Here is a 25,596-nt window from a genome sequence, read left to right as displayed (position 1 = left end):
TGAAAACTAACTCTACTGAAATACTTTTTGATTCGGCCTTTAGAGTTGAGTTCAAACCTAATAAACCTGAAGTAAAGTTTGTGTCTCCCAGGACGCGTTATTTGTATCTCATGTCACAGTCAATCCGGACACAGAATATTGAAAAAAATACATCAAACAATACTGATATTAAAAGACTGAAACTGGTCAGGAAAGCTGCTAAAAGGTCAGCACTCAAAGAGCTTTATGAACTTTACAACAAGTTCTGGTTCTGTTCTACATACGACACCAATCTCCTGTATTCTCAAAGCCAGGACTCAGAAGTAGGTTTGGAAGACAGAAAGTATAAAATCTCCCTAATCCTCATAGAACAGTTTGCTACAGTCTGACAACATCACACTGAAATATTTGAGTTGAAAAATGTATGTTTGGGGGAAAAAGCAACAGAAATACCATGTATGTTTACTGAAAAAACATTGTAATCACAGAGAGACGTGGCAGCATCATGCAGTGTGTTTTGTTTTGTTTGGTATTTTTAGGTTGAACTGATTGAACCTTTTTATATCATAAGATCTCTGAACTTTATCAGCAGTGTGTACACTTTTGAGAGTCACTGCTTCAAATTTTTAAAACAGTTGAAGGAGCTCCGAGTGAATAACAATAATTTTATATCGGTGCTGTAATTTCCCAGAAACTACTGGGTTTAGTTCTTGGGGCTGCCATAATTTAAACACCTGGAAGGCTCAGAAGAGCTCATTTGTTTCCAGTCTTCATGCTAAAGTCCTGTAATTTGTTTTCTGTAGCTTCGTATTTAATCAAAAACATTTCGTTGAAGACAAGCATTAATTTTCAGATCTAACTTTCCTCCAGAAAACCAATAAGTACACTTCTGCAAATGTCAAGCTCTTTGTTCAATCGGACCCAAAACAATAAAAAAAAAAAGACAGTCAGCCCTCAGTGGAGAATCTAATTGCTTATAATTATTATAATTGAGCAGCTACGGTGTTTTGAGATGAAATTAATTGACCCGTTGAATAAAATATGAGGAAAATGTAAAGCAGTGAAATCTGCTCTGAGGGTTATCTGTCTCCATGATATCTCTCCATGGGTTGCAGGTGAAAGCCAGAGAAGGTCTGGTGAGGCTCACAGGGCTGTAAGCAATGGGACTGTCAAGCGTTTTCATTTGCAGGATATGTCTGCTTTTCTGAAGCTAAATAAGACGTTACTGTAACAATCCATTGTCAGTGGATATGCATTTTATAGAAAATGTTTCCCTGCCAAAGCCTGAATCTGTGATTCTTGAATGAATTGAATTGGACATTTCTTAGGTGTCAAAGGAAGAACATATTTAGCATTTTATTTTGTTCATAATTTCAGTTTTATTGTGGATTTCTAGGTTTATGTATGGGATCAATGAATTACGTTGGCTACTTTTGTGCTATCGGAACACCACCTTCTAATACAAATGCCATTTTAAACAAATGGTTGTATGTCTGGCAGTGTTTGAGCAGTCCTCAGAATCACAGCAATATTAAAGGATGGAGCTGCACATCTCGATCAGGTGCTGCATGGCCAGCAGTGCATACTAAACACCACTGCATGCCCAAATGTAGAAACATGAGGATTATCAGGGATGAGAGGAGACTGCTGTTAAAAGACAAATGGCCAGGCAGTGTTACAAAATTAGTTTTTTTTCTTCCTTTTTTTACTCCTCTGCGGGATATTACAGTGACCTTTTAAATGTTCAGAATGATGAATTGACCCTCGTTTGAATTAGATTTGAAGAAAATGTGGGTATTTTGTCAAGCAAGAGTGGCAAAACACTTGAATAAAATAACTCCTTTACTGTTGCAGCCCCTGTTGATGACAGCCCTGCCCTGACTGAGGGGGTCCCTTACCAGCCACGACCGGGACTCACTTGGGAGTGAGGCGAGGGTCTCCGTAGGGAGCATAGGGAGACATATTTAGGAGGAACTCCTTGGGCGGGTAGGAGCTCCACCTCTGCTGCACGTTGCTGCTGTCATTGTTATTCCAAAAGTCTCTGTCTAGATCGCTGCAGCCAGAGAGAGACGGCAAAAGGTTAGACATCAGAGAGCGTCAAACTGTGACAGGCAGCTGTAAGGAAAGAAAACATCCACAGATGAGTGAAGTGTCTAAAAAAAACAAAAGAAAACACAAAAAAAATGCCAGAGTGGAGAGAAAGGATGTGATAAACAGGGAAAAGTAAACAATAATAGTATGAAGTAATAATAATAACATAAAAACTGGACTTGATGTTAAATATAATGACAGTGCGGGCTGCAGCGAGGATGAGGATTGCAGGACTGTTATAGAACAACAGAAATAGAAAAATATAGGCCAGAATAAAACCATATGGTAAAAATGAGATTATAACAATCATCAATTATAAATAATAATATGATGCTTTTCCAAAAATATATATTAAAAAATCTGTAATATAATTACACCTAAGATATTAAACATTAGAATTCAAGATATCTTCATGAAAATCACACTTGTTATGAAACAAACTTATACAATTTTGAAACATCAACTAAAAAAAAAACTGTGGACTAATCTAATTTGTTGTATACAACAAACCTTAAAACCCATATTTATTACTCATATTTTTTTAAAAGATCACTTTACAGTACTTTTGAAACCAACCCTAACCTACTCGCAGATAAAGATCCTATTATTATAAATTAGCCGCCTATAAGCTCCACTTTCTTGTTTTAATGCAACCGTCCCTCTGCAGCATGAAGTGTGGCTGTGTGTCTTGCTCCAGGACATTTTGACACACAGAGCCAACAGTCTCCCAATTAATGGATGGCTACTGTATTACTAATTTACAGCTCCCTATTAAACAACTGAAAATGATGAGAAATCGCAATAAAAGCCATTTGGTCATGAATCAGTGATGAGTATTATTGCTTTAAATGAGGAGAACGTCAAAAATTTCAGAGAAAAAAAAAGACAAAGGACGTTGTCATTTTTCAGCAGTCTCAACTGTAATAACGTTAATATTATGAAAATATAAAATTTTTAAAATCACAACAATTTATCTTCTCGGATATCGGATGTTTCCAATAAATGGAACTAAGGATTATTTTTCAATATGCACTATATTCATGCTTTGTGTTTCTGTTTGCTTAGTGTTAACAGTGTTGATGGGTGTAACTGTTATATCTTTGGAGATACATTTTCCTGCTTTTGAGTTTGTGGCTTGCCAATACCTCCCAATCATTAGCAAAAAACTTATTCTATGACTCTTTTTTTGTTGTTTTTAACTGGACTGGATGTTAGGAATTTGAAGACATATTTACTATTTAACAGATTATTGACTTATCACAGAGGCCCCTCATCAATGTGTTAGAGATTCGTACAACAAAGGCCTGGCAGTCCTTCCTCATGGTTGTCACCAGCTTGGTTTAACGCTCCTGTGGGATAGATTCTTTGTCAACCAGCATTTGTTGCATGTGCGTATGTTCGCCGTTCTGGCTTGAGCAGAACGCCATAGCTGATCCCACGACTGGACCACAAGCCGTTCTTCCTCTCTACCCCCCACATTTTGGGGCACTGACATGTTGAAGAATGTTACAGTCCCAAGAAGTGGGGATACGAGATTGTCACTGTTTTTTTGTTGTTGTTTTTTGGAAACTTGTCTCTGTATCTCCCTGCATTAGGATCGAATTCAATGACGACTGGCCTTTTTTTTCTTCAGTTTGGGAATTGTTTTCCCATGCCATCCCACTTATTTCACTAAAAGCTGTTTGGCATTGATGGAGAGCACTTGGCAAATATTTCTGTGCAGCTCAACCCACGAATGCATTTCCCTTCCAGATGTGGCACTATTTGAAGAGGAAATAAACTGGCTTTCCGGTGGTATAAACTTCACTGCCAAGAAATGTTATAGAACAAAAAAAAAAACAAAATATTTCATTCTATTTTGTGCTAAGTTGAATTGACCACTCAGAGAGATCTTCACATGCTAGAGGCGACACTCAATTTAAAAGATCTGTTAAAAATGCATGAGCTCTGCAGCAACAACAGGGGAAGTTTATTCAAAAGTCATATTGTTACAGGAGAATTCAGCTGTAGTTTTGTTTAGAAAATGTTTTCCATGACCCCACTGACCACTGTTCTGCAGACAACTTGAAAAAACTCATTTCTCTACACTTTGTACCTTAAGATTTTTTTTTTTTAAATTGATCGTCCTTGAAAATGTATTCCTACTTAAACAGTGTCATCTCCTGGCGGCCCTTCAGCACCACGCAGGGAGCAATCACATTACATATACACTATTACTATACATTAGCTCTGCAATCAGAAATTGGCTGTGAAAATCTGAAACTATCACCACATCATGGGTCATTTCCATGCGTCCACATCTACTCCCTCTCTGACACCTACTTGATGGCTTTATTTTCTCCTCGACCTCTCACGGAATCTGGAGAGCTGGCAGCCTCCATCCCCGGTTTATTTCTCTTCCCCTGAAAAGACATTAAGCAGAGACACAGAGATGGAGAGGGACAAGAGAGAGACAGACCTTAGAGACATGCTGCGTTTTGCAAGTGAAGTGTTCATTATGTAGGCTTTAGGACGACATCAGATTCCATCAAGTGTGGTGCAAAATGATAAATGCGAGAAGAGTAATAGATCTGGTTGGATGCCAGGCTGGCGGCACGCTTCAGAGGATCAAGGTGACAAGAGACCACTTTACTCTAATGAGATGCAAAAACACACTCTGAGATGAATGAAACATGCACAAACATATCTTTACAGAGATTAAACGAAATGCTGTCCAATCCATCCGTAAATCAGACACACATATAAGCCAGTCAATATTTAAACTCCGTGGGATATGTCCATAACACCCTACAGAGGTGGCACAGCTGTAAAACTGAGCTCACACACAGGCATCTAGGTTCCTTCTGATCACTTTAGTTCTGGAAGAGGCGAGAAATCCTACGGATAAGGTTGGTCAGAGGTGTGAACTTGAGTCGAAGTTTGAAGTCGTAAATTTAATAACTTTTAGACACACCTTGACAAATTCACAAAAATAAAATAAAATAAAATAAAATACAAGACATGACTTGAACCTTTTGACTTGAAAAGATTTGCGCTCTCAAACCACGCAGAGAGCGCGTTTCAATCGAAAGGTGAAAAGACCTCAACCTTCTTTTGACTTGCAAAACAATGACTTTGCCCCACTTCTCATGCTAACTGTGCTGCATTTAGTGGTTTCTTCTTAGGAATCATATGCAAAAAGTAGTAACATTCCCTTCAAACCATTTGGCCTTTATAAGTATTAAGAAGAGTAAGCAAAATTACAAACATTGTGAGACACCAAAACATCATGCTGGAGGCTTGGTACCGTGGTATCTGTTTGTGGAAACAAATAATTATGAGTAAAGCTCTTCCTGCTTTAAAATCCTTATACTAGGTTTACATTTTACACTAAAAGTCTTAAAATAAAATCTAACATTGCAAAAAAAAAATGGCATTAAAAAAATTGGAAACCATTTTTTGGGCTAAAGGCTCTTTTTGCGACTTGCTGGATTTTGCTTTTAGTGCTACGTACAGTCACTGACCTGCATATTTTATTGAACTCCATGTTCACTGAACTCTTGAGGGCTAAAACACAAAGCTTTTTCTTACTGAGTTACTTACGTCTTTTGTACTCAGAGTGTCGACAGTAATCAGAGAAAGAGAGAGAGAAATGTATCATGTAGTTTTTGTAAAAAATATGTTGCTACAGTAAAATAGAAGGAAGTAACCTTCGTAAACTGAACCTCACGAGGGACTTCTGCTGCATCTGTTGCTGTAATTAAACCTTTTCCTCATCAACTTGAAGTTTAAATTACATACGACACTTTTGACATCATTTCACGTCTATATTCTACAAATACTCTATGATGCATGTCTGATGATTTAAATTTAAAGGAGTGATTTGGTAAAACGACACAACAGCAAACATTATCCTGAACTGTTAACAACAAAAGGTGCATTTATGAGGGAGGCTTATGAGAGTTAGAGACATGATATCTGTATTCAGATTAAAGAAGTTAGGCATGATTGTAAGTATGAGTGAAGTTGTTGAATAATTTTCCTGTGTGAAAGAAATGTGAAATCTGTCCCACTTTGAAATCTTCTCTGCTAATATTATTATTAACATCAGTACTATCATTCTGGAAAAAAGCAAGGCTGTGCCACTGTGTAAAATATATATATATATTTTTAATATTTTTGGGGGTTTTTTGGCCTGTGTTTTGTGAGTGTTTTACACAGAGCAGCCAGAAAGATGCTGAATGGATTCCAAAAAAATATTCTTAATTTATTACAAAAAGTCCAAAAATAGTTAAAAAATGATGAATTGGGCCCAAAACTGAGGTCAACATAACAAACTACAACTCACGTAGTAACACAAAGAACTCAAGCACAAAACTGACCTAACAAACAAGACATGAGGAGAACTTAACTAGTGGCTGACCAGACCACTGCTGACACACCAAACCTGTTGAATTTAATTCTGCTAAATTAAAACCTGATGTTTGTCTTCGTATGCTGCTCCATTTTGATAAAGTAAAATGTCAACTCAAGCAAAGTAAGCTCGTTTTTAAATCGAGTCAGTGATGGGTGAGCATCCAACTTGTTTGGCCAGTCAAATATACAGAAACGATGGCAAAAATAAACACAACTCCATATGAAGCCGGTTAGTCACTGCTGCTCTAAGTGAGCGGCAACTCTGATAAAAACCTTGGCCAGCAGCACAAACTGAAGGGAGCTGAAGAACTGAAGAAAGGTTCCTGCTGTCTAATGTTTCTGGGAAACTATTTTATCCATTTTTGCATTTCTATGGGACCCCGTAATCAAGTTTTAACACAAGGCTTTCAAAACGTGGAACAAATTGTGTTATTAAATCTTAAAAGTCCAGACGGAGAGGTGTAGATGGTGGGAGCAAATTAAGTCTTTAAACTCTATAGAAAGTCCTTTTTTTTAAAAACACTGATTTTTCTTATACAGTATATCTGCAGCTTTATAAAGAAATTCTATGTAATATAATATTCAGGGCATTATTCAGAGTTGATTTTACCCATTATAAGGGGAATTATGGGCGCAGTTCTTTTTTCATCTTTTCCCATATGATCGCTTTGTTCTGTTTTTAGTCAATGTTTGGTTTCATCAACTTAGATACTGATCAATTTATTAATCTGATAACAACCTAAGACATCGTCATGTCATGTAAGCATTTAAGGTTTTCATGCTCATTGTTATTTTGTTTATAAGTGGTGAGAGTGGATGATATGAAGCCCCTAAACAAAAGTACAATCTGACCAGAATGATTAATATTCATGCATCATCTACCACTTACTGCTTTAGAAGAGAGAACATCAACTGTGACCGTTTCAAAAAGCATCACAACTGAAAGAAGATCATGTTAAAAAAATTGGTCAGCGATAGAAATGTCTTCTTTGCTGTCCAATAGAGCATTAATAAGAACTGAGAGTATATCTAAAAAGAAGGCATGAAACAGTTTATATATTATCTTAACTTTTTATGAGATGGACTTTGAATAAAACATTAGATCTAGCACTTGGTTTGACAGCTTAATTTTATCTCTAGTGTTTTACTCTTTAATAATAATTTCGAGGGGTAGGTAACTCAAATCATGGCTCAAGGTTGAATATTAGTCCTTTATTATGCTTTATGCCATTTTGACCTCAGAAACACTATTCTACTGTATCTGGAAGTTGACTTTTTTTTTTTTTTATCTATGTAGTACCATAAATAAATTATATAGCAGTGAGTGACATAGTGGGCCGCCTTCACTTACATGAAGCTTTTGATGTAGGAAGTCTTTAAGTTTTAACATTTCAATAAAAACAATGTAAAAGGCACACAAGTATTACAGCTCCTAAAATAAGCATTACAACGTAAAAGTCTGTTCTGCAAATCTGTGAAGTAGTGACTGGTGACTAATAAAACAATAAAATTTAGATAGGGCCTGTTATATATTCTCCAAAACTTACTTTGTCTCTCGATTGATTATCTTTTCATTTATGCTCATGTAAATTTAGCAATCATGTTTTCTTGTTTATTTTATTTTATTTATTTTTTTTATTTTACACTCTCAGCTTGTCAAGGATCGGAATGACATTGCTTTCCATTAAGTCAGGAACATGTGAATTATGAACTGATGTACATTGTTCCTTAAACATATTTAAAAAGGTCAAATATGTATTATTCCATATGCTTTAGTGTTGTTTTTATTTATCTCTTTTTTTCCTAACTTTATTCAACAATGGCTTTTCAGTAGAATCCGCATTGAGACGGACATTTAGAAGCTTGTTGCAGGTGTGGATTACATGCTGTGTATTTTACTACGACACTGAAGAGGCGAGCCACAGACTTGATCTTGGCGCTGCACTTGTCAGAAGATATTTATAACAGCTATTGCGTTATACGGTTTGCTCCTGGTGAAAATGATGCTGATATTCAGTGACCTGGTTGTACTGATGCATTTGTGGTGTTATGCTCTGCAGTCCTTTTCTGTATAAAAGGCCCTTGGTTACTGTTTTTTTTTTTTTTCTGACTTTAAGGTCTAATTATAGAAAAGGTGAAAAAGAAAATCCTAAATAATCTTTAAATTTTAAAATTGTAAATCACAAATAGATATGAGTTTGACCTTTGTCCTGAGTCTCTTCCTGTTTGTCCTAATCTAGTTTCTGTAGTTCATGTTTTCAGGGCACAACCGTTTCATTTTATATTCACACCTGCTTGCAGGTCACTTCCCAGCTGACCTTCACAGCACATCTTTGGATTGTTAGGAGCTCCCCAGAGAGCAGTACACACATATGAAGACTTCATGCCATCTTAAAAGTCCCAGGCAAGCAGCAGCTTCACACAGAGGACCAGGGATAGTGCTAACCATCAAGACCCTGTACTGCCACGAAACCCTGAAAGGAGGTCAGTCTGACGTCAGGCCCTGCTCAGCTGAATGAAACTGTGTGCCATGAATTATATATGAAAGCGAATAGAGTCTCCGAAGAGCAGCTGTCTCGAAGTTTCCAATGAAATGTAAGTATGCATTGCAGCTTTCCAAAACAAAAGCACGTGAAGAACAACATACAAAAGGTTTTGAGTTCTGTAGAAAAACGCAGAATAATCCAGTTAACGTTTGACCAACACCAACATTCTCAATCTGATAAAGGCTTCTTAAAAGTCTCGCTTTATGGAAGCAGGTGCAATCAAAAATAGTTGTAAACCTAACGGAGTTTTAATAATCCAATGATATGAATACTTATGACTATCTGAATAACCTAAAAAAAATAAAATAAAATAACACCGATTATAGATTAAATCATATTTAGATATATTTTTTTAAATCAATCAATATGTTCTGTTTTGCTGTTTTGGCTCTCTTTTAAAATACCAGTTTTACTTTTTAACATGACAGGCTTGGTAAAGACATTATTCACTATTTTTGAACTGACAGGTGAACTAAGTATTTGTGTTGAAAAAAACGAATGTCAAGCTGCCTGGAGCCTTTAAGCTTCCAGACACGACAAGCAAAATGCTTATCTTACTACAGCTTTCAGAGTCCTGCAGACAGATAGCCTATTTTTATATTCTAGTTTATCTATCTCTAATGCATACACAATAAACTCCATTATTTATCAAGCCACATCTCATACGCCATGCACAGCGGCACAAACACTGTCAATAGACGGCAAAGCCAGGGGGCCTAACCTGATATGTACCTTTCACATCCAGCTGTTACACTGTGAACACGCAGGATAATATCAGATTCAGGAAATGAGAGACACATTTCTAACAGTCGAGAATATACTATCAGCTCGAGCTCATCTATCATTAAAGAGAATGATAAAATCTTCAGGTGAGAGAGAAAGGGCGGAGAAGGTACAACATCAAGAGAGTGTGGGAGGATGTGAGAAACACAGAGGATGATCTGGAGGACGGGGAGAAACAGGAGCGACTGAGTGAGACGACCAAGCAGGGAGGCATGTGAAAAACAGAAAGAGACAAGATTGAGGGAGCTTGAAAGAGAATGTAGAATAATGAAGCTGTGCAGAGGATGATAAAGATGCAGCATGAGATGAACTGGACAGACTGTGATTTGCTCTTCAGCTCTCTTAAGTCGTGCTGTCATGGTGTTTGTTACACACTTGGATGTTCGACACCTTTTCTTCCTGCTCATCTGTAAGCCTTTATGGCAGTTCCTGCTTCTGTCCCACATCTCCTCCTGCTCTCCTCCCCTCTTTTTCTCCCGCAAACATCCCGTGGCAAGAAGCCAGACAGCCGCACAGCTACGGACAAACTAATTTATACCTCTGACAGATTTAGGTATGAAGAAATATTTTAATTTCCCAACATTCTTTTTTGACTGGAAGTCAAATTATCATTTTGGAATGGCCCGCCCAGCCTCGACTTGAATTTGATGGAGAATCCATGGAAGAGCTAAAGGTTGAGGTGATGACAAGGAGTCCTGCCAAACTCACCGACTTGGAGCTCAAAATACACAGAGTGGAAAGATTACTGACCAGCTTGATTACTGTAACAAATATGCAGATGGAGAAAATTATATATAGATTCAACATATCAAAAACAAATATTTTTTATTCACACTTTAACATTCCTTAAGCAGAAATTGAGATAGTGTGCACTGCATCTCAGACCCATCAAGTGCTCCACATTTATATAAAAAAAACTAAGTAAACCCTGAATGCTCCAATTATTGAAGTACTTTTATAGATTAAAACTCAGAACGTTCATTAAAGTGAAAAAGAAAAAAAAAACATATACTGTAAGTTCAAGGAAATTACTTTGCTTCATAAGATCATCAGCGAAAGCAATAATGAATCCATGACAAAAAGTATTATAAACTTCTGAACTTGAATAACTCAAATCTGATTCAGAACGGTTCTGCGCACTCAAAAGATGTCACACACTTATTTTCTGGAAATTATTTGATCCATAATGCCATCCCAAAAACAGGATGTGATGTGAAAACACAAGTTCAGTTTGTAAACTACTGTCTAATCACAAGCTTAAAATACATTGCAAAATTCAGAATAGATGAGATTTTTGTGGGGGGTGGTGGGGGGAGTGAGAGGAAGCTTATTATGGGACTTTCTCCTGTTTTTCGCCTCTGGTTAAATTGGATCAGCTGGAGGGTCCCTGATTATCAACATGCCTGGATGCGCACTGCTCCACAGGTGAGGAGGTATTGTGCTGCTGCTGACTGATCTGTGCATGTTTCTGTGGGAGTTGAAGCGATAATTGGTTTTATGAGCTCACAGTGTTGGAAAAAAAAAAAAAAACTAGGCTGGATGCAATTGGAGGAATTTCTGCATCCACAATTGTTTTTATCTCTGATTATTTATTTTTTGTTATAATGCATTAAAAAACTAAAAAAAAAAAAAAGGGGGGGGGAGGAGGGGGGGTGGATGGTTATGCTTTGGAAAAGTGGAAAACATGGTTACTGGTTGTGACTAAACAGAAATAATTTTAACTAACAACAGTTAATTAAATGATAACAGGCAGAAATCTAATGAACTCTAAATGCTCACATACCAGAGCACAGAGTTTAACATTAGCTATTTTAACATAGTTGCACTGTGATTCCTGTCTGCATATCTTATTTGTAATAAACCATATTTACCATTACATGCACAATTAAAATCATATTTAACGCAAATTAAAATATGCTTTCCAATGAGGTCTCTTTTCAAAACAATGATAAATATGGTTAATTTGCCAAATGCTGTTTTCGCCATTAACTCATAAATCTGATGCTGTTAAATCACTCTAGCTGTTACATGCGTTTAATTTCCGTTCATTTTTCTCCATAAGCGTTTGTTAGCATAACAATGCCGCGCCCCGTCATAGCATGACATAAGAGAGGGGTGATACTGTAGAAAGGAATCATCCTGACATGTTCATGGAGATTAAGTGACAAAGAGATAAATCCACGACAGGCTCTTCAAGAAAAACGATGGTAAGACAAGAACAAAGACAGAGACACTGATACCTTGAAAATGCAAGAAAAAGAAAACAAATCAATTTGTCAGGTGTGAACAATAGTGACTGCTCTGTCTTTTAAAGAGATGTATATCATCTGAACAGCCTTAGGCTGTTCAGATGATATACAAACATGCAAAAGCTGAGCACTAACTATAGTTAGTGCTCAGCTTTTGCATGTTTTATGAACAAGCTGTGCAGCAGTGATACTAAGACAAGCAGAGAAAAGAGAGCAGAACAGCAAGGAGGACCGGCAGACCGAATTTAGGAAATGACAGCAACAGATATCAAAACTTATAGGACAAATTACAGCTTCTTCAGTGGCCAGTAGTGCAGATATATCTCCATTAACATATGATTCATTAGCATAGTGACGTGGGCTGGAGGCAAACAACCATGATGCACAAGCTCTGAGCATACAGAGGCATGTTTATGAAGGACGTTGGCGTTTTCTGTCATGGGAAACATACAGCCGCATTCTTCTTCTGGAAAGCAAAGCACAAATCAGCGAAAACAACAGAGTCTGCATTCAATTCAAGGTCACACTGGTGTCAACAGAGAAGCCTGACTTTCTACACATCTATAACTCATCCTCACAGCAAATTGTTCATAATCCCTCTGGAAACATAGCAGCATAAACATGGTTAGTGAGGGATGATATTTCCATGCCGCAGTTCAGAATTTTACATTTCCCCCTTCTGGCAGTGGAAGAGATTACACAAATCTTTCAAGAATATACAGTGATGCTAAAGAATCAAAAATCTTTTCTTGAAAGAATCCTTTCTTGTATTTGTAGATGTTTCACAGTACCCCAGGCTAGCTGGAGTATCACTGTATTTCACCATGTGAAACAACTAAAACTAGAAGTTTCCTGCAGCTTTTGTTACACTTTCTTTCTTTTTTTTCATATTTTTTAACACCGCCTCAACTGATATATATTTGGGTCTTTGCACAGCACTGCATGTGCTGCAGTGAGAAGAAATCTCACTGCAGATCCACTAAGAGTGAACTTTGTTTTGCTCTGTCTCTCAAATGAGGTTCAGATGTATCATTACAGTGCCTATGAAAAGTTCTCACCCTCTTGGATGTGTTGCCCTTTTCATTGCTGTTACAAATCAATTTGAAAATTTGACAAGATAAATATTGCATAAATATTCACCCATTTTAAGCACATTTCAAATTCAGCAACAAATTCTCTACAGGACTCAAGTCTGAGCTTTGACTGGGCCATTCCAAAACCTCCACCTTCCCGTCTTCAAATCATTCGTGTGTAGCTTTACTTGCATGATTGGTGTCATTGTCTTGCTGTAAAATATTTTTAAAAGCCATAGTTCTCTTGAGGAGGGAAACAAATTGTCCTCCAGGATTTCCCTTCAAGCCACTTATTTCATCCTGTGTCTTTACAAGCTTCATTGGACGCAGTAACCACCATGCTTCACAGTGGAAATGGTTTGTTTTGTGCTGCTATGCAGTGGTTAGTGTAAGCCACACGTAGCATCTCGCCTGAAAAAGCTCCATGTTGGTCTCATCAGACCAAATAATTTTTTCCCCTTGACCATAGAGTCTCCCGCCTGGCTTTTGACGAACTCCAGTCAAGCTTGATGCAAATCTTCTTCAACAGTGGCTTTGTAATTGTCAATCTGGTTGAAGTTATTCTGAGATAACAGAGGCTGTGTTGTAAGGAGTATCAGACTTGTGACAGGATACATGTAGCATTTTCAGTGTGTGCGGTTACCATGGCTTCATGGAGGATGTTTTATTGAAAAACGTGCTGCAATGCAAACAAATGTCCTAAAGATGGTGAACTTAAAGAGTGATTTGGAAAGAATCGATTCAAAATGCTGTGAGGTTTGGGTTGAAATCGTTTTGCATGGTACAGAATGACCTGCCTCTGAGTCAGCTGTTATGAGAAAACGTGATGCACATAGAAGACTTTATTCTGCTGCACTAGCAGGCTAAACTAGTTGCTTCCTCTGGAGAAACTGAGTTTTTGGTTCAGTACAAGTTTATCTGTTTACAAAGATCTCCTTCTAGTAGTTTAGCGAGTGTCCTTGCTCCTATTTTTTTAATAGTAATGTTAAATTTATGGTTTGGTGAAAAAATGCGGGCAAAGGAAAAACTACTCCAACACATGCACCCCAAAAGTGCCGTGACCGCATTATTTTAGCTATGGTACTTTCTGCTTGAGACCGAATCCCATACAGCAGTAAGCCAAAGCTGAAAGCAATATGTGCCTGAAAAACAACTCTAATAGACCCTTAGTATTCATGGGACAGGAATTGTCTATGTTAACAGTTCAAGTACCAAAAATACCTTACAGTGCATTACATACAGTGGAAACGGTATTAGCACTTCTGCAAGTGCTTATATTTACAGAACCACTTATTTTCTGCTTTGGCCTGTTTGTCATAAGACCATCTAAATGCTTTCTACTGCCTGTAAGATACTGACTACATGTGATCAATCTGAACAACCCCAAGTAAATGAATAAGGCTATTAAAATAAGGAGTAAAGAAAGCATAAGGTCTGATTTCTCAGAAAAAGCCAAAGTGAATGACATTCTGAGTGTATGTGCCGTCAACTTACACTGAGAAACAATTGTCATTAGCAACAAATGCACGCTAAAATGTTAGGCACCGCAACTTACCAGTTTACGTTGACACCAGGTGCAGATCCCACATAAAGCTACGAGCCAAACGGCACATACTACGACTGCAACAGAGAGCAGGAGTACACTGAGTGACTCTGAGCCTAAGAGGGAGAGACAAAGACCGAGAAGACAAAGACAGATATAGAGGAAGGTATTAGTGCATTCCATACAACACTCCAGATCTTTAAAGTGCTCACATATGAACATTCGGATGTTAGCGAAAGCCATATTTGCGGGATATTCAGGATCAATGGCTTCTCTCCTTCCTTCTCCATTCATCCTTGTCATCTGGCATCTTTCATCAGTAAGAGAGAGAAAAGTAAGAGCAGTGCGGGGGGAAAGACATAAAGGCAATGAAACAGCTTCTTACTCATGTTCCCTGCATGTATCAACGAGGGATGCGCACGTCAGGGTGAAAAAAAAAATATCACGAGGCCAGAAGCCATGCAATTACCAACCTCCGTTCTCTCTCCTCTATCTCCAAAATCCCTTACAAACTTTGTTCCTGTCTTGACAGATGATTTATTTTCCAGAGGGCTCTATTTTCAATTTCTATATCTTTCAATTACTGCCTCCCAAGCATGACATTCATTCAGTTATTTGCTAAGTAATTCAGAATGCACAGGCAGGAAAGCAAAACAACGCTGACAATGAGCTAATAACCATCACATTCTTTTCTCTCCAGCACAGTCTATAATTATTTCGAGATATTCTCAACCTGAAAATAAATGAATTTCTTCTTCACCTCTAAATATTAGCTTTATGGATTTTTTTTTTTTTTTAAATTGAGATTTATGGATTTTATTTGTGCTGCATTTTATAATTGTGTATTGACCGGTGCTGGGAAATATTCACCTGTTCTGTATTTTGATGTAGTTTTTTGTTGTTGTTGTTGTTGTGTTTTGTTCAAAATGTATTGATGTTGGTTTCTGCCTTCCAAAAAACATTTGTTCCTAGTTTGAATTTTATGTTGCCTGCACTGAGTCAATCAATGTCCTCCACTTGCAGAGATGGTGAAATGTAACTTTATACATACTGGTTGAAAAATTATGTAGTATCATGTTTAAACTAAGCAAGACGGATTGAAAATAAGAAAAAAAAATACACCTAGCATTCAGAATCTGACAGAAGGTTTGTGAAGGGCAGGCTCTCAAGTTCATCTCTCAAAAGGTAAAATATAAAATCCATACCGCAGCCAGTACTGGGGTTTGGCCTTGTCAGTTTGTTCACCAACCATACCCGCTTCGTTTGCATAATCAGATCTAACCTCTGTGAGAAGAATTTAAAAAAGTGCAGTTCTCACAAAAGTAGATATAAATGTAAATATCCAAGTCCATTATGCAGATCACACATCCAAATAGCCGGTACAGATGGAGGTCACATCTTATGGTTTTGGATTTGCCCAGAAGCATATCAGCACAGAGTTCAAATCAACCTGCTTTGGAGCTGCTCTGCTGGTGAAATGCAACCCTGCTCTGAAAATCTTTTAAGTCATCTGTTTTATGTAGTTTGTTTTTTTTCTTACTTTGTTTGTCCTGCGCAAAGTGGAGGAAACACATGGGCTGGAGAGTAAATATCCATCAACAACATTTTAACAACTTTCATTCATTCATGAATTGTCTTGTGTCTGTGAATTTGTCCAAATATTTTTTTAATTGTTTTGCAAGACACCTGTCTTTGCAAAACAATAATACAAGATTTACATATATAATATATGTTTGGCTTGTTTACTCATTCACTTATCTTTTTATTACATTCATTACCTCTCCAGTCATTTTACATCCTGTCCCACACTTATCTATTTTGTCATTCCCAATCCCAACTGTCCAGTTCTCTTAACCTATTCCCTTTTTTTCACTCTCCATTCACTCATTAACCTCTCCAGTTTATGAAGCTGTCCAGTTTTGGTATGGACTGCTTAGCTTGCTCTGTTTGACTTGGCTTTCCAGCTATTTTCCCTGTCAGATCATCTGCCCTGTTTTGATTCCCAGCCCAGTTTTGGACTTTTTCTCTTGGCTGGTCCCCTTTGCTCTGTTGGCTTGTGATTTCAGTCAGGCTGCTGCCAACCCAAACCATCCACCACTTCAATGCTTTTCACAGTTTCATTGTTTCCTTTGTTCTTGGAAAGCTTCCAGTAATCATGAACTAACAAACCTTTCAAATTCATCACACTCAGATTTTTATTGTGGTTTGAGGCAAAGTTTTGACTGAAAACATGTGCATTTCAGCAACATGAGGTTTGTGATTTATTAATCCTCTTCTGTGTCATTTTTACAGTTTTTAGTTCCTTTCGTTGTTCCTACTGTTGAGAAAATAAATTTAAAATAAGCTAGTTTTAAAACTTAACATGTCTAGATTCAAATGGCCTAATTGTGGTTTTGAAATTAGTAATGTATTCTGACTTTTTGACCTTTATTTTACTTGTAGTTACAGCAGATGGTTTGCTAGGATCGTTTGAACTGCCTTTTGTCTGTGTGGGAAAACAATACAGTAGAAGTTGTAGCTTTTCACACTCATCTGTGAAAGGCCGTAAACACGGCAGGGGTTTCTGGCTTGAGAGAGGGTCAGAGATAGCTCCTGGTTGGATGAGCAAAGATACGCCTTGTCTGAATAAATTAAAGATAAGAATACGCCTTTTACTATAAAACTTTCTACACAGAAGTAACAGATTAGATTTGCTCTTGGAATTCTCCAAAGACGTCTTTGCACGTCGTTGCTTTTCTTTCTTTCTTCTTTCCATTTATGTCAGGTAAATGAATGTATGTCTCCGTTGTTCTGCAGTTTCTGTGTAAGTTTATGCATTGTCTTATATTGGATTAAACTCTGTAATTCTGTGACGTCAACACGCATTGCTGTTTTCCTTGTGGCTACACACGGCCCGCCGAGAGGACCTGGGATCCAGAGGAAGAGAGAGCCAGACTTTTTCCAAAGTTAACTAATTTAGATATATTCTTCCTTAACACTACTTATCTAATTAATGCCATTGACATGCTTTCTGTTGTTCTTTTCATTTTCTACATCTTTAGTCTTTGGGTCCATTTTTATAGAGCTGATTTATTTGTCCTCTCTCATCTGTATGTTTTCAACAGTTTTACTTGTAGCCCAGGAATTAAATCACAGTTGTTCTCAAATTGATGATAGACATTGAGGTGTGGTGCAGCTCCCGCCCCTGTATTACACCGGCCTTGTATGTTCTGTAAGGACTTGATCACCTGAGAACAAGACAAACTAAAACCTTCACCAAGAAAAAAATAAAATAAACACTTCCCAAAAAACCTTAATAATGCTCATTGTCTTCAGAATTAACATTTTTAAAAGCTTTTTGACTAAAGTGTGCATATCCAACTTTTTTTTATACTCCAGAAAATCTGCAGTGATGCAATCTGTGATCAGGTCTGTTGAGATATATCTTGCAATAAATAAGTAAGTAAAGTGTTAATGATTTTCTGCTCTGGGATCATAGCAAATATAGACCCAAGATAATGGGTAGTCCATATTGAACAGCAAGGTTTCATAGAAAAAGTTGTTTCTAGTGAACATCTGTTGTTTTGGCAAGGAAACAAGTGTCACCAAATATATTAGTCAAAGAGACCCTAAATTCATGTTCCTTTAATCATTTAGAAACATTAATAAAGCTATATATTGCATTGATAAAATTACACCATATGCAGCCTCAGTGCAAGTGCACAGAAAATCAAAACTAGGAGCCATTTTCTTCAATGGACACTTTCACTCACTTTAAGAGCTAAACACAACACAACAGATACTAAATGAAAATGCATATTTTGGGTTTTCATTAGCTGTGAGTTGTAATTGTTAAAAATAAGCAGAAATAAACACTTGAAATGTGTTATGCTTTGTAAAGCCATAAAAGTTACATCCAAAACATGAGGATCTTTTGATTAAAGCCATTTATGGCTCAATAAAATCAGTAAAAAAAAAAAATAAAAGTATTTGATAAGGTCTGAAAAAATTCTGAGAAAAGACTAAGTTTGAATATTGAACAGCAAGGAAAAATAAAGTTACAACAAAATGGAAAATGCGTTGTAATAATTCAAAACAATAAAAAATTAAATATGTTGTTTGGAAAGAGATTTTGATGAAGTTATCTGTCCTAAATAGAAAACCCAAATTAATGTTATATCTTTAATTACCGTAATTCTGCAAACATGCTGGAAAATAACAATAGTAATGTGATGGAAAGTTTTAAAACTCAATAAAGTCAGTTCAGTTTTGCTACCCACATTACTTAAAATAACAGCTTTGTACTACAATTCTTAATATTCTGCTTCAAATGGGAAAACTGATACAACTTCTAACAGTGAGAACTGAAAAGTTAATACATGTGTTTTCAGAATGACTGTGCTTACTTTAAGTTTACCATTTATTTAGATGCCGGTAAGTTTCAGTATTTGTTTATGTGTAAAAACACTATGTTGTCTTTAAACAGTCCGCGCTGCACCGATGTAATCTCAGGTCACGGCAGGTTAAATAAATGTGAATTATTTCCAGTTAAAAGACCTGCTGTGCTGTTTAGTTTCACACTGTGAACCTCCTGTGGCTCCCAGTGTAAACAGATACTCTTTAACAACAGCTCAAGCATTCTTGCTCTTTTCTTCTCTCACTATTATAAATATTGGCGCTACTGCAAATGTAGAAGCAGTGTAATGCACAGTTTTGTTAATGTTAAGTTATTGGCAGAAGTGCACTGCTTCTCTGTCAAATGCTTCGTTTGCCTCCCATCTTTGTACTGAAAGAGTTTCCGTCAAAATAATTTTCACTCATGGTAATAAAACAAATTATTGGAGTTGCTTACATGAAAAATGGCCTTAATAAACCTGCTGATGCCCCCAGTCAAAAACTGTATACATCCATCAGTAATGCAGACTGACATTAATGTGTTCAAGCTGGATGCTACCCACCCGGGTAGCTTAATGCAAATATGTTTTTAGACTTTTTTCAGGTCTCTTGTATAAAAAAAATAAAATAAAATAAATAAATAAATAAATAAGGCGGTCAATATTTAAAAACAAAAAGAAGAATCTGACAGTTGCGTGACCATCAGCCACTGGCAGCAGTAGATAATGTAGATGTTTCAATTACATGGAGCATGATGACTATCTACACAGATCAGAAGCTGAATCACAATCAACCGGATATTACAGAACTGCAAAAAGATATACAGCAGAAAGAACTAATTGATGAAGCTTTACCAGCAGACAAGAACACAATCTTTACTGAAGAAAACACATATTGAATCAGTAGCAGGACCTGTCACTGGAAAGCAAGTGAATCCATATAATGTTAAAAGTGATGGCGGTATCAGTCGTGATTGGATAGTGTAATGAGTTATTTTGGTGTATTGATTGTTTCACTCCAGTTTGATTATCATTGTGTTCCTTAGTTTCTTATTTTGATTACATCAAATTTGCTTAGTTCACTCCTTTCTCAGTGATGCTAGTTTATTCTGTTTATTTATTCCCTGTCTTGTTATGAGTTACTCTGAGATTAATTTTCCTAGATCCCCTGTTGGGTCCTCTCTCTCGCCCCCTGTGTCATTCTCTCTCTCTCTTTCTTTCCAGCCTGTTGTTTGCTCACACCTACAATATGTTAGTAAATCAGCTCAGTCTATTGTTCCAGCTTTCACATATTTATTCACCTGCCTCTCATCCCTCCTGTTAAACCTCATTATACCTCGTTATATCTTGTTCCCCGGTCATTCTCCTTGGGTGTTTTTTTGTTCCTGATGTTTTTTGGTTTTTTTTGTTCTCCTCTGGCTCCCTGTGCTCCCTTGGTTTTTTGCAAGGCTTTTGTCCTTATTTTTCTATCAGGATGAATAATGGAGAGAGAAGAAACTGAATGGAAACACAGAAGATCTAAAAAAAAAACTAACGCTAAGGACTAATACATCATCATCTTAAATTCTTTAAGATTTTAATAAACTAAGAAATAAAAGGCACAGAATCAGACTCAAGCTCTCCAAATTTTTCCTCTGCACTTCTATTTTGAGAAACTTCTGATTGCAGTAGAGACCAATGTGGACGAACAACTGCATCTCCATATCACAGGACAGTATTTCATAAATTATTGTGTCAAATTCCCACTGGCCAGTCCAAGTACGATCAACAGTTCTTGTCCTACATGCTCATTGTTTTCATTTTACTACACATGCCAAAAAAAATAAGCACGTTCTGAATACTCGGAGCATGCTACAGAGCACTGTAGACGAGTTTGCAATTCTGCAAAGTTAGAGCAGGCTCCCACTCAAACACTCCCCCAGACTGTCTGTCCTAATTCAGTCCGCACCGTCTTCTCTTGGGGGCACCGGTATCTCTCTGTCAAATATGCCCCCTTTTTTTCCTGTATTTTCTTCCCCTCCACCTGCTGTGCTTATCTGTTTGTGTTTTATTCACTCAGCCCTAGGTGCTAGCTCCTGGCACGACGCAGAGAATAAGCACCATTAGTCACTGGGGACCTCCTGAGGAGCATCTCTTGTTGTAGGTCAGCACAACACGGAGAGGGCCAACGCAGAGGGAGGTGACCCCTGACTGTTACGACAGACAAGGTGCCAGAAGAGTGTCGACTAGTGGGAGGAAGCTGAGCAGCCAATTATACAGAAGAAAACCACAGAGCAAAGCATGCCTCACTTTAAATATTGTGACAGTATCAAAGATCAGGATTGCATCACCTGCATCTGGCTTTTGGACAGCTTGAAGCTCAGAATGAGATGTTAAAAATAAAACGGTGGGTGAGATCTGAGATAATTAGACAGCCTTTGAAATCCCAAAGGTGGCCCAGCTGACATTCTCATTAGTTTCATTCAATTGTAACAATGTTTTAACTGAATACTAAAATACCCATTATTTGTGTGGTTATTTATATAAGTGTTGCACTTGAGATTCATACATAACTTCAGATTTTTTTTATTTTTATTTTTATGCAACAGATTTAAATGTGGCAATAGAAAACGCAACACTGCATTATTATCAGCTAATGTAGACGTTCACATACAAGCTAATAGACAAATGTCTGAATAATCAAATCTTGGTGGTTCTCCAAAGTGCAAAACATAGCCAACAACAGAGCATCCGCTTAATTATCTCCACATGGCATTTTGTCTTGTTTATTTACCTCATTATTGGTAGAAAGAGGCTCCAAATTTGTCAGCACAAAACCCCTGAAACAATGGACTGCAGACAGCAAAGACAGTTTACGCCATAAAAGTGAAATTACAGGCTGTTTGCTTGTTTAGGAAAGTGACGTTGCTTTTAACAACCGTTGATAGTTAAAGGGGGATTGCAATGGGGTCATTTGTTGTTGAGGGTTGAGCACATCAATCTGTTTTAGTTTGTGAGGTTAAAACCCAAACTGGAGTCAAATCTCCACATGAACCGTAAAATAAAAGTGTATTAGTAGAATTGCTTCTTTCTTTACTTAACACTATTTGGTATCACTAATTATTTAAACTTTGGTTCTGGCATGTTGCTGTGGTTTATTTGGTATTTCAGTATCCGGTCATGTTCAGTCAAACTGTACTTTTCCTATTTTATTTTTATATTTAATTTATTGTCAGTTCTCTACTCAGTTTGGGGTTTCCTCTTTGTTTTCTGTATCTGAAAGACTGCTCTTGAGTTTTTATTATATAAATACCCAGGTCTCTGAAAGCATTCCAACATTTACTGTCTGTGTACATGAGTATTAATAGTTGGTAAATATAAAATATATCTGGAAGCGAATGCAGCTTGCAAATAAGAAGGATTGGCATTCAAACAAAGGAGAAATTCTTCGAATATTTGGTACCAATTGCATTAAGAATTAATTTGAATGTTGAGATTGAAGATAAATTGGATTCAGAGTGGGATAATTTATAGGAAACTCTTTAAGATTTGAATAGCTGAGTTACTCTGTGGAACGTACAACCAAATATCTTACTTTTGTGATGCAAATGTTTTTTTTTTTTTCATTACTTCTTATATTTACTTGCATTTTTTTGTCACATTCAATCTTATGACATTATCAGACACATTTCTTGAGAGATGTGCTCTCTCCCTGTCTTGAATTTGCTCTGTGATGAAGAGGTTTTGTTAGACAATCTTCATCAGCCTTGATTAGTCTTCCTTTTGAATTTTCAGAAGTAAATTTTATAAATGGTGCCCTGGGCTGTTACTCGTTTCAGTTTTGTGATCTGCAACTCGCACAGTAGATATCTTTAATTTGTTTAGTCTAGTAAAATAATAATTTATTATGTCAAAAACTTTCAACAATCTGCCACTGAAGAAGCACTGTTGAGGCTTACCATTTCATTTTGGATAAATATAGTTTCATTTATACCATAATAACCTCCATCCTTAACATTAAAAAAATACATATGTTTTTTATAAAGTATATTATTATTTCTGCCAGGCTTATATAGCCATCTATATGTTAACTTTGTGAGTTTATGATGGCATTTAAAAAGTCTTATAATGTTAAAGTTGCAAGAAAACATTGTAAGAGGAATTAGATTTTGAATGGAGCTGTGAAAAGCAACCAAGACTATCTAACGTTGATCCACCCAATACAAATGGTAGCAAGAGCCATTTGAAATAAGTCCATGTGACAAACCCCTCTAGCATTCATAGTAATGACGGGCGCAAAGGAATGAAGTCAGAAGATGTTATTGTCAGCGAAGTTATTATGCATGGTTATGCCAAAAAATTTCAATTTATATTCTAAATATAGTGATTTTGAAAAGTGTACACACCCATTTTAATGCCAAGTTTTTGTGATGAAAAACAAATAAATCGACTCAAAAATATGGCACAATTTCTCTACAATTCAAATCAATTCAGCATGAAATAAGAAGAAAAAATACATCCATATGCTAATATACTAAGCACATTTTAAAATCATTCTTTGTATTCGGTCCTATTGAGCTTACACCAGCTATCATTTGTAAAGAATCTAATGAATCAAACACAACATTTCTGACATTCAGAACTTGCTTCAGTGTGTTGTCTGCGTGCATCCAGATACTCAGGCTTCCTCCCACACACACAACACCTGTGATGATGGATTAATAGTTAAAGACATACATCCCAGACAGGTTTCAAAGAATTAAAGGATCTCATTGTTTATAAGGGTGTCAGTCATGAGAAAGCTGCAACAATGAACAGCATTACGCACAGTATGTTTAATTTTGCCAGTCGGTTTCAGCTTCACCTTTTCAGACGCGTACTTGAGAGCAGAAGATGAAGAGAGAGTTTCTTTATCAGTATCAAAGCATGTTCCCTCTGTGACATGACCTTGTGAGGTGAAAATTAAAGTTTCAGATTGGGCCAGCCAGAGCTTAGAGCTAAATCTGCTAGAAAACGTGACAACAAGAGGTGTCTTCACACATGCCTTCAAAAGGTTGGAGAAATTTTGCAAGGTGGAGTGAATTATTATCAATATGGGATGCTGATAAATTCTTAACTTTTAATTAAGACCGAACTCTGAAACTTAATTTAAAAATTGTGCAGCAAGTGTTAATTTTGCGGCTATACAACTGGTATATTCCAAATTGATGTTTTTTTTCTTGTTGCTATTTCTGGAATTTTTGTTTTTTTGAATTGTTAAATTAAACAGGGTGTGTTATTTGTAAATATAACATTAATGGGGGTGGGGTTAAAAATAATTTATCATGACACTTATTACCTCGCAGAAACATTTGACATGAGTGTGTAGACATTTTAAAGGCACTATAAAATGAAAATTGTTTTCTGAACATGACTATGCCTTTAGTATATTTCTGAAGTTCCTCTGAAGTAACAACACAATTAAAACGACTTGTTGATGATGGAATGTTTGGAAAGTCAGTTTTATATATCAGGAGCAAAGACATAACACTACATCATTTTACAATGTTTTATACAGAAAATCTAGCAAATCTAAAAATAACTTCATTGTAAATTAAACAACTGGTAAAGTCTAAAGCTAAGAAAAAAAGGTCATTTTTGGCATCGTCATATTTTGCGTTTTTTTTTTCAACATTTACATAGTTTTCCGTCACAGAATATTCTCATTCCACCTGCTTTTTATCCACCTCTTTTTCAGCAAACCACAATCCCCTGATGCATATCATCTGACTTCATTACCTCCATGCCAATCTATCGTTGTGACACTGTGTCTCTGCTACTCATTCAGCTGAAACGTCAAAACCATTTGCTCTGTTGCCCATTTCGTACGTAAGCTGAGCTCTTGGGGGAAGTGGTCGTTCCCATCTCCCCCTCGTCCCCCAGTTTTCGCAATTCCATTCACAAATAACATGCATGTCAAACAAAGAGATTTGGAAGCAATGCTATGTGAGGATGAAAACTTTCAAAACAATGCCTTATGGGTTTTCCTCTTGGAGACTAAAAATACACTGCGTCACTCCACTGCACAAGTGAAGTGTGGCAAACAAGCTGCTGTTTGCTGTCTCAAAGGGTTGTAATACCAAAGACCCATGACTGACTCATAACCTAATAAACTTGACTGGTAGGTGTGTTTATTCAGTCAAACTATCTTGTGCAGGCAGATTGTGCTGTCAGAGTGTTTCTCTGCCGGAGCGGTGATGTGTTGTCCATAATGAGGAGGATTTAGAAGTTTGCTCTGTGCAATAAGACGGGGTACAGGTGAACGGACACAACTGAAGAGTCGTTATGACTCACCCGGAGGTGCTGAAGAGAGGAAAAGAATTACAGGTCCTAGAGTGAGGTTAAAACTCTTAAAACGGTAGGGCATTATGAAGAAAGCATGTCTGACTAAGAACTGGGGATGAAAGTAAGCGTAATAAGTAAGGTACAATTAAAATCTGCGAGAGCTTCATTACAGGACAATTGACTTGCACCATAAAAAACAAATTATTATACCTAATATTGTGGTTATATATTTTTTCTACAAATGTACTGTAGCATTGTCCA

At 36.9% G+C, this 25,596-nt stretch overlaps 1 protein-coding gene across 1 annotated transcript in view; it reads right to left on the bottom strand.

Moving 5' to 3' along the window:
* Positions 1–16,125, bottom strand: part of syt7b (synaptotagmin VIIb) — a 60,895-nt gene extending 44,770 nt beyond the window's left edge. Inside the window, exons 1-3 of the mRNA XM_088004265.1 lie at positions 14,672–16,125; positions 4,393–4,472; positions 1,898–2,032 (exon numbers count right to left, since the gene is read on the bottom strand). Coding sequence (XP_087860391.1) covers positions 1,898–2,032; positions 4,393–4,472; positions 14,672–14,962 — 506 coding nt within the window. The 5' untranslated portion in view covers positions 14,963–16,125. The remainder of the gene's footprint in view (positions 1–1,897; positions 2,033–4,392; positions 4,473–14,671) is intronic.
* Between the last annotated feature and the right edge of the window lie 9,471 nt (positions 16,126–25,596).

Source organism: Poecilia mexicana, unplaced genomic scaffold (genome assembly GCF_051168715.1).
Source record: "Poecilia mexicana isolate PSO_F unplaced genomic scaffold, ASM5116871v1 scaffold_3, whole genome shotgun sequence".
In the NCBI taxonomy this organism is placed as follows: Eukaryota; Metazoa; Chordata; class Actinopteri; order Cyprinodontiformes; family Poeciliidae; genus Poecilia; species Poecilia mexicana.
This window is presented reverse-complemented; position numbering and strand designations above follow the sequence as displayed.